General features: G+C 38.2%; 1 protein-coding gene across 2 annotated transcripts in view; it reads right to left on the reverse strand.

The window, feature by feature from the left end:
* Nucleotides 1-498: 498 nt before the first annotated feature.
* LOC122076092 (organellar oligopeptidase A, chloroplastic/mitochondrial-like) overlaps nt 499-9983 on the reverse strand; it is a 16342-nt gene continuing 6857 nt past the window's right edge. The window contains exons 9-17 of one of the 2 annotated variants that reach the window (XM_042641384.1): nt 8183-8290; nt 7564-7809; nt 6968-7113; nt 6192-6309; nt 4260-4419; nt 4142-4173; nt 2409-2474; nt 980-1051; nt 499-799 (exon numbers count right to left, since the gene is read on the reverse strand). In XM_042641384.1, coding sequence (XP_042497318.1) covers nt 719-799; nt 980-1051; nt 2409-2474; nt 4142-4173; nt 4260-4419; nt 6192-6309; nt 6968-7113; nt 7564-7809; nt 8183-8290 — 1029 coding nt within the window. In that variant the 3' untranslated portion in view covers nt 499-718. Of the gene's footprint in view, nt 800-979; nt 1052-2408; nt 2475-4141; nt 4174-4259; nt 4420-6191; nt 6310-6967; nt 7114-7563; nt 7810-8182; nt 8291-9983 lie in introns of those variants that run through there. The other variant, XR_006139426.1, reaches the window with a different exon arrangement.

Raw genomic sequence — 9983 nt, forward strand, 5'->3', positions numbered from 1 at the left:
TGGTCACAGCCGGCTTCGATCTGAATCAGCCAATTAAGCCGATCTGATTCTGATTTTTGAACCATGCTGCCAGCAATGACATACAATTTTTGAAGCTAATTTACAACTATTTATCCAAATAAATAAAGATAAATAGACAGTGATCATTTTCTCAAGCTGAGATTTGCAAGACTTGCTATACATAAACCCTTCAGCTTTGCAGATAAAATAGCGTTTTGAGTCCTAGTCCTTCTCTTACCGTAGCACATATAAGTATATAACAGGATTTTGGGACCCCCTTAACCCAGAGCTAAGGTACTAACTACCCTTCACTCCAATCTCCTAGACTAACTAGATAATTGATTAAGGCTGTGTTTTGTATACATTCTAGGTTAATAATGGCATTCCATGAATGCATACCAAATGTTACCTAATTGTTCCTACTTGAATTGCTTAATCTAATTTATGTTACCATTACGTTACATTTCGCCATAGAAGTATGCATACCACATCTATATATACCTTAAAAAAACTGTCCACAATTGTCTGCATTTAACCATATGTCTAACTTCAGATCATAAAGTGCATCGAGCAAACAAATTTATCGTATTTTTTTTGCAAGAAAATCTAAGACTGGTGATGGCTACAGGCCTACAACAGAGCTTACTTACTTTGGGGGAGACAAGAAGCTCCCCTGCAACATGGGAATGTCTCCCAACAAATCTGAATAACAGTGAACTCAAGCTATAGCTGCTGGGAGGCCATTGTGCCTGAGAAGTGCTCCTACTTCAGGTTCATGCCCTCGGAATTCCACAAAAACCTGGAGGTGACATAAAACCAGAAAAGTTAAGGATGGAAAGCAACGAAACAAATGAAATGCAAAAAAGCTAAAGTAACAAGCTGACAACACTATGCTCAAGCCACAAACTTTAATGTCTGGGCAATCACAAAGCATTGCCTCTAGCAAATAGCTGACATTCGGACAGAACAAATGCATAACCTCAAGTGCTGATTTTCCACCTCCAAGGGCAAGAATGGTATCTCGGAACCTATGACCAGTTTCCTTGAGAGCCTGTTGCAAGAACAAACAAATTTTCAGTAATTTTAATAAGACCATTGCGATTTTCAAGCACCCAAAAGCCTTGGAAACACCAAACTACACCCACCTTTTTATTTAATTTTTTTTAACACCGTGGGACAGCCTCAAAAAAAAAAAAAAAAAACTTACCATAATGCACTTAAGCACGTTACATGTCTTGTAATGATGGATAGGATCTGGACTTATGGTTGCGTATGTTTATTGAAACAAATTTCCTATTTGTATACTGATAAATGAAAGTAGATAATTTTGAAGGTAATAGAACCACTGGATAACTAATGAAATCCTCTCCACTATCCTCAACTTGATGAGTTGTCTATGAGGACTATAAAGCTGTACAGAATGCAGAATAATCCATCCAACATTGGCCATAGGTTGCCCTTCTTTGTCACAGAATGTGAGCAGAAAAGCTAGTAAGTTAAAATTGCATGACTTGCTGCCTTGAGGACAAATTCCATCTTCATTGAAATGACTTCCACTTTGGCTGTCAAACAGTTAAATTCTTCTCATTTTCAATTGATTAAATTCACTTCATAGAAGCTTAAGAGAAACCTTTTCCAAAGAGTAATAATCAGAACCTGCCTAGTAAGTTAACAACAATGCAGGGTATTTTTGCATCATTATATTTGTTTGACCCCTTATCTGCCTAATGCATTACTCTAATCAACAGGCCTTTGGGTTACTACACCCAGGACCATACCAAATTTAATGTGTGATGGCCGTTCGATACAAAGTAAACTCCATCTAGCATCACAAAGCTTATCAGAAGCCTAGAACAGCTCATGCGAGTAGTTTCAGATACAGAAGAGCAGGCTATTAAAGGTGATGCTGTCGCCTTGCTCCATAGATTATTGGTTTTTCAGATATAGAGGGGAGGACTAAGGAGAGTAGGCATATTAAGTGAATGCCATTGAATGAGGGGAACTTCAGCAGTAAACAAGTGTTTAATGTGTATCTCATTGAATCAGAGTCTATTGCACCTTGATTTTCAACAGACGCAATCTTGCTGCACCAGAGGCAGAAGATTTCAATGAGAAGAGGTTTTGAATTCTTCATTCTTCTGTGGCCCAAGAGCTCCCCACTACCAGTGTGATGTTTCTTCCATATCTTTCCAAAAAGAGCCTTGACTCTTAGTTGTCATCAATAAAGCAAGTGAACTGGGATTTTTTTTTTTTGGGGGGGGGGGTGGGGTGGGGTGGGGGGAGGGGTTAATGGGAGCTAATAAAGATGGAAAACTAAGGCAGTCTGACACAAGGAGCTCCATTGGATTGAATGAGAAATCATCAGAGTGAGACACAAAATATTCCTCAAATCAGTTTTGAAGCCACACCTCGTTGTTATCCAATCCAACCTCCTCAAATGCTGAGAAAGCATCAGCTGCTAGCACCTCTGCCCACTGCAGCATTAAAAAACTAAATTTAGAAGGAAAATGGAAATCACAACTTATGCTAATCAGAAAATATTTTTCTTTCAGTTGGAAAGCAGGGGTCTAGACAGCTCCTCCATCAACGCCAAATAAATTAAAACATGGTGCCTAATGAAAATTTGACAATATATAGAATTCCACTCTATTTGAGAGTTCAAAATGTTGGATCAAACACCAAGAAACAAGAATAAAGAAAGACAATAGATCCGTACGACACAGAGATTTAACGAGGTTCACACACCAGGGTGGTGTGCTACGTCCTCGGGCGAAGAAGAAGATGATTCACTATGCAGAAGAAGGATTACACCCTAGCAGCGGCGAGGAAGAACTCGCCCTGAAACCCTAGCTTCGTGAAAACCCTAGAATACAATGACTCTCAACAAGCAACAGTACATTATATATATATATACTCCAAATAGTGGTTCGACCCATCGGGTCACGGTCGATCCGGTCGAACCATACCGCGGGGGCTACGCCCCCGCACCCCCATACGAGATCAGTGATGGGCTCCGGGCTTGGGCCGATCTGCTTCCATCACAGATCTCAGAAAAATCTCCCATTCGGGTCGCCACCAAAGTATGTCGGATCGGGTCAATCTTCAAAACGGGTCAAGAATTCGAAACAAACTTAACACAAAAGTTTGTTAAAAATGTTAGATCATGTGGTCCCAAGTACAAACCTGTCCAGCTGGTCAAGCAGATATCCGGGTCCCAAGCAAGATAAGGCCACATAACTGACAGCAAAAGGAACTGGAAGTAATATCAAACTGGTTGAGTTTTGACACCACCTTTCTAACTCACAAGAACATGAAAATTAAATTTAAAGGCCTCTGCCCATTGGCCAAAAATACTACCACTGGGATCTGGCAAACCACCTCACATCCCACAGGAATCCAATGCAAGGAACCTAAGACTTTTGGGCAATGATGAGGACAACGAACTGTGCAAGGCCAAAGAAGATGGCTCCAATTGTTCGGGAAAAACTGGATCACTAAATCCTTTTTCTTATTTTTTATAAGAAAAGAAGAAAGAATTGATATAAATTCTATTTAGTAAATTCACATCTTTATGATAGTTTTCTGTATCTTCTTTCTTTCAAACTCTTGAGGGGGACCTTTTGTAATTATATATGCATATTAGCAGTGTCAAAGGTAATTGTCACTGTTTAGGTAAGACAACAACATATTGATGTCTCTTCCATATCTTTCAAAACCACTCCTTGAAGGGGTGTATCTCCAGGTTCATCAGACTGTGCTCAGTTGGCGATGAAGGGTGATAAAGGTAGTTAAGTAGGAAGGGAAAATCCTATCCTACGGATAGCGGGGGGCCAAGTGGCCAACAAGAGACTGTGGATTGTAATTTCCTCGTAAAAAGAGAGTATGTGAAAACTAACATGCTACCAGCATACAACATCCAGTATAATGTGTATAATGCTCAAGAAGATGCACCAAGCATCTCATAGCCAAAGTCATGATTACTAAAGATTTTTTGTTATGATTACATTTATTCCAACACTTAATCGTCAATAACATAAAAAAACATAAGCTTTTAAAAGACATAGATAAGGCTGATAAGCAATCACAAAGTATAAACTTCAAAAGATAATATGAAACCAATTAGAAGAGCAACAAAAGCTACCTTGTAACCATAGTATTCAGCTGCACTTTCACCTTATGTGCACAGAAGGAAAATTAGTGAATAAATCCAAACAGAAAAAGCACTACAAACATTAATAGGGAATTCCAAAATTGCAAACCTGAAAAAATATGGGTGAAACTACAAAGGAACCTGTCCTCGAGCAGCAATGGAATCACTTGTGTTCTTTTACCCACTCTTTGATCAATGTCATAAATGGATTCTGAACCACCAGGAACGTACTTTGTATGCAACTCCAAATCCAAAGTTGCAAATCGTACCTGAAGAATAAGTAGAGCAAGATCAATAGTACTTAGGTCAAAGACAGATATAACATAACATTTAATCTAGAAAAGCTTAACACCACATGAAAATGCATAAGTTAACCAAAAATTGAATTGCCTATATTGAATGGCAAAACAACAAACAAAAGAAGAGAGTATACATTGTTGGGAAATTGGAAATTGGATTGAAGATTGTCATTGTTGGCAACTATTTTAGAACTATTAGTTCAACGGTTCAATGGTTAATTGAAGAGAGTTGATGTGGTTCGATTGGTTTAATTTCAAAGTGGAACCGGGTTGGCAACTATTTTAGAACTACTGGTTCAACGGTTCAATGGTTAATTGAAGAGAGTTGATGTGGTTCGATTGGTTTAATTTCAAAGTGGAACCGGTAGAGTTCAATTTAATTAGATCAATGTAGCCATTACATGGTGATGATGTCAACATGCACTACAGTCCAATTTCAAAGTGGAACCGGTAGACAATTTAATTAGATGAATGTAGCCATTACATGGTGATGATGTCAACATGCACTACAGTCCAAGTCTTATATGAAATTCTAGAGAACAAAGGATTTCAGAATTCTAGATTAGATGGGATTCTTGTGTGGAGCCTATAGTTCGGCTACTCCCTAGAGAAAAAGGGAAGATAATGTCAAAATTTGATTACAGGTGGGACTTCTTCTTGTACACGTAACAGAATATATACAAGGACAGATGTTCGGTTTTCAAATCAATTTCTCCCTTGCGCACATGGACAACAAGTTAAAGATCAGTCCGAGCTTTGGTAAAAGTCAAGAAGTTGAAGTAGAGAAGGAGTTGTTTGCTGAGTTGCTACGATCCCATTGGAGTTTGAAGAATATTTTAATGCCAAATAAAAGGGACTTCGTTTTCTCAAAGCATGGACAGTTATTCTTAGAGTTCTAATTGAAAAACAGTAACTGGATCCAAATAGGACTGATCCTCTGCGTGAATGGGTGCTGCTCAAGTTTACAAACAATATAAAAGGACCTTTTTTTTTTGGTTTTAGAATCGGGTAATTTTCTCTATTAGTAGCAAAACCGAGAAAGAGAGAGAGAGAGGAAGAGAAGCAACCTTGAGAGAGAGATTCAAAAGGTTGAGATGTTGATGGTTTGAGCATGTTCTTCTATATGTCAAGCAAGCAATCATCAACAGGGTTTACACAGGCTGAGGTAACCCGTATCTGAAATCCCTATTTTTATATTCTAGAGTGTTTATTGTTGAGAAACTCTAGATCAATGGTGTATTGGGTTGGGATTTTATTTTATTGATTTAAAATTGTGAACCTAGCAAGTTGGGGCTTGTCTAGGGTGTGGGATTGTTGCCCTTGTCTGAGTTGCATCTCAGATTGAAGCAGGGATAAGTTCCTGGACCGTTGTAGCGGTTAAAAAGTTGAGTGTTGGGGAAATACGAAACCCTATATGGGTATTCCTCCGTGGAGTAGGCACTCTAGCTGAACCACGTATATCTGGTGTTATTGTCTCGCATTTATTTTTCTACATATATTTGAAGTGCGTGTTGTACAGAGTGGTGGGACACTATCTGGTAGACTCAGCCACATTGTGGTGTGAGGTGGACGTGTCGTTGTTTGCGTGATTGGTAATTACGGGATTGCCCCGGCCAATCTAGAACTTGAAAATTGGAAGTTATTGTTGGGTTGCAATTAAGGAAATTTTTGAAACCACTGATTCACCCCCCTCTCAGTGTCAACCTGGGAATATCATACATCATGTACATCCATACACCAACCTGACGAAGGCAAAGTGAACCGGCACAGAAAGTCCTAGTTGCAAGGAGATTCAAATATACTTCATCCCGGAGACTCTCTCCAGTTTCATAGTGTTTGGCAATGCTTTCCAAAGTATACCTAAAACATACGCGTGAAGGGGGAAAAAAGAAGAAGAAGATAACTAGTCAGTGTGAAACACTTAAATGAACTAAGCTACAACTAATCAGCAAGATCAGGAAGCAACTCAATATTAATTCAAAATCTATCGATTGTAGCACACAAAAATATAGGTTATTGAAAAAAATGGACAACCAGCTACCATCATGGAACACGATCAAAATATTAAGGTAGCGGCTGAATGACTTCACATGGAAGTATTAAAAACTGTCATCAGAATTTTGGAAGGCCCAAACCATTTGGACACAGAGAGAAGTTTCTGATACAGAACTTTATGATTCTCCTAAACCTAAAGTGGTAGAGAACACTCATCAAACTGAAGAGCTGGGAATTGTATGCTTACTAAGGAACTTTCTCATTTAATCCTCCATAGTTGGGATTCAAAACATCATATCAAATACAATCTCTCAAAGTTATAGACTACTAGAAATAAGTTGTGCCAGGAGATTATATTCAAAGATAAATGCTAAATCATGCTCTAAAAATAAAAATGAGGACACCAACATGTATCAACTTTTTACATTCATAAATTTGTCCAACATGGGGAGTCTGAAGATAGATCCTCACATATTTCAAGGAAATCTAGCGAAGAAGATGGTTTTCTTTTAGACAACATTACCTTTGATAACACCAATTTTCCATAAACTGAGAAGGAAATTCAGTAGCATCACTTTCTATCCCATGACAACCAGAAACTAGTCCCTCATCTTGCTTGGTGAGCATATGTTGAAGTGCATGACCAAATTCATGGAAGACAGTCTTAACCTGAACATTGTGGCATAAAAATTACAATTGCATTCAATATGCAACAGTAGTGATGCATTTACAGGTCTTCTCTATAAGGTTGGAGTCATGTTAGACAAAAGCATTCAGTTTCCTAAAACATATAATCTAATCCTAGAAACCTCTGACTCCAAATTAAGAGGGGTTACAGATGGCTCATTATGATAATGGAGAATCTGGCATTTCATTGAATTTCATTCAAAAGAATTTTTGCATAACAAATAAATAACCCCATCTATTTGCCCCTCCCAGACCCTGCAGTAGCAGGAGCCTCGTGCACTGGTTTGCTCTTTCTTTTTTTTTTTCAAAGAAATAGCTCTAACTACAGAATGATTTGAATAAAGCATGTATTGCGAGAGATACCAGGGCCATTAGGTTTTTCAAGACTATATAAGCCACACAAGTATTACCAGCTAAGAAACAAAATCATACCTCATGGAAGGTCATGAGACTGGGCTTGTCTCCAACTGGAGGAGTTTGATTGCAAACCATGAGGGCAATAGGCAGCCTAGCAGAGGTGCCATCATGTGAAAGTGCACAACTTCGACCAACAACCTCTTCCATCCAGGCACGGTTGTGTTTTTCATTAGGTCGAGAATACGGATCAAAATAGAAGAATGCAATTGGATTGCCTGAAGAATCTTTGACGCGATAAAATCTGACATCATTGTTCCATACCTGGAGAATTTCAGAACATACCATATTAATGTTAGAGATATTAGTTATGTTGCTCTAAGGGTAGTTTAGTAATTTGTCATGTTATGTTTTTCCTTTTTCCCTTTTTCCCTCGTTAGGGAGGTATGTGTAATTACTTGTAAACATGTTAGTGAAGTAATTTATAGGTGTTAGTGAGATTTTACTCACAACACACTATTCTCCCATACCATCGATTTCTCTCCTTCTCCCTCTCCTACTTCTCCATCTTCTTCTTCATCTCTCATCTCATTGTTCTTCCCTCATTCACATATTCTAACTATTAAAAGGTGAGGAACTTGATGATAAGGCCAAAAAAGAAACAATGAAATTATGAAACAGTTGTAGAAAACATTACTGGAGCTAGGCCATCAGCTGGTTCTATATCAATGTCAAACAGCATCTTCGCAAGGCCAAAAAGTCCATCCATAACCTTTGGCAATGAGAAGAATGGACGTAATTCCTCCTGCAAAGTTAAAAAGCATGTGAAACCATGTTGTAGGCCTTTGTGCAGAAAACTGTAGAATTACTGAACCACAATAGACTCAGACTGATCTCTTTTGTGGACTACTACCTTTATTTATAACAAAAAGAACAGTAAGCAGTAGACTCTTAGTAGAACTCCTACTAAGGTGTACAAGCCTAGTACTAATCAAAAAGTAACAATGCAACCTGAGGAGAAATAAGTATTAGACTCTTAGTAGAACTCCTATCATAGTGTTGGACATTGATAAATAATATTTTCAGCAAGCAATCATAATGAAGTCTGGCAGACTGGCACCCCATAGACAGAAAGGTGATATTCCATAAGCAAGACTTAAACTAAGCAAACAGTTAATAGTCGTACCATTTATTGGAACAAAAAGATCAAAAGGACATCGATTCAACACAGTGCACTCAATGGCATGAAAATGTACCCACAACCTTAAAGACCCTACCAACTTGACTAATTTGCATTACCACTTAGCCTATTAACTTGAACTGTTAAGTAAGGCCACATAAATGTATACATCAACACCCCAATGTGCAGGCTGTATACACATGGTCCTTGCACATGCCAGGCACTCAGGTAGAAACACTTCACATAGAAACAAGGGGGAAGAAGTGTCGGGATACCCTGTTGCACTTCCAAGGAGTCAGACACTCGACCTCCCTGCTCTGATACCATGTGCGTTGCCTCCAAGTCCGAAAAGCTCGACTATTAAGTAAGGGCAAGGATTAAAGTATCGGTATCGGTCGCCGTATCGGTCGGTCAAAATTAAGATACGTATCGGAGAGTATCGTATCGTATCGGAGATACACTAAGATACGCTAAAGATACACACATAAATGGATAGGAAACATTTTTTTAAACACTTTTGTATAAAGAATTTGTTTAAAAAAGCTATTGATAATATGTATTATGCATAAACACTAAATTGAGGGTATCGTACTAAGAATTCAAGGTTTGTAGTTGTCCCATAAATGTAAAATCTTTGTTTCCAACCTTGATTTCCACTTTAGTTAGAGAGAAATATGGCTGACAGCAACTTTGGAACAAAAACCCTTCAAAAAATCATGTTTTTCTGAAAAATTACCCATCTTGGCCATTATATGACCATAGCACACTATATCGGTACATACCGACACTCACCGATACATACCGATATATATCGATACTCACCGATATGTGCCAATATATACCGATACGTACCAATCAATACATACTGATACTCACCGATACGTACCAATACATATCGAAACGTACATTTTACCTCAATTTTATAATTTTCATAGTCGTATCAAGACATATCATATCGTATCGATGTGTATTGGTGGTATATTGATGCATATCGGTATGTATTGTAGGATATATATCGATACGAAAGGATTTTAAAAATTTCATGTATCGTATCGATATGTATTGTATTGATCGGCTAAATTTAAGATACGTATCGGAGGGTATCGTATCAGTATCGGAAATACTTAAAACCATGGCTATTAGGATCAATCATGGCCAATGCACCTTCTATAGCTAGGCATGTAAAAACCCATTCAGTGGGGTAGTTGAGTCTTTTCACACCCAACTATGTACGGACGTGAGGTCATGGGAAACATCACACTTTTTAGGGTTTTCTACTTCCTTCCCCTCCTCCTTTTTTAAACACCCCCACCAAAAA

Source organism: Macadamia integrifolia, chromosome 4 (genome assembly GCF_013358625.1).
Source record: "Macadamia integrifolia cultivar HAES 741 chromosome 4, SCU_Mint_v3, whole genome shotgun sequence".
Classification (NCBI taxonomy): domain Eukaryota; kingdom Viridiplantae; phylum Streptophyta; class Magnoliopsida; order Proteales; family Proteaceae; genus Macadamia; species Macadamia integrifolia.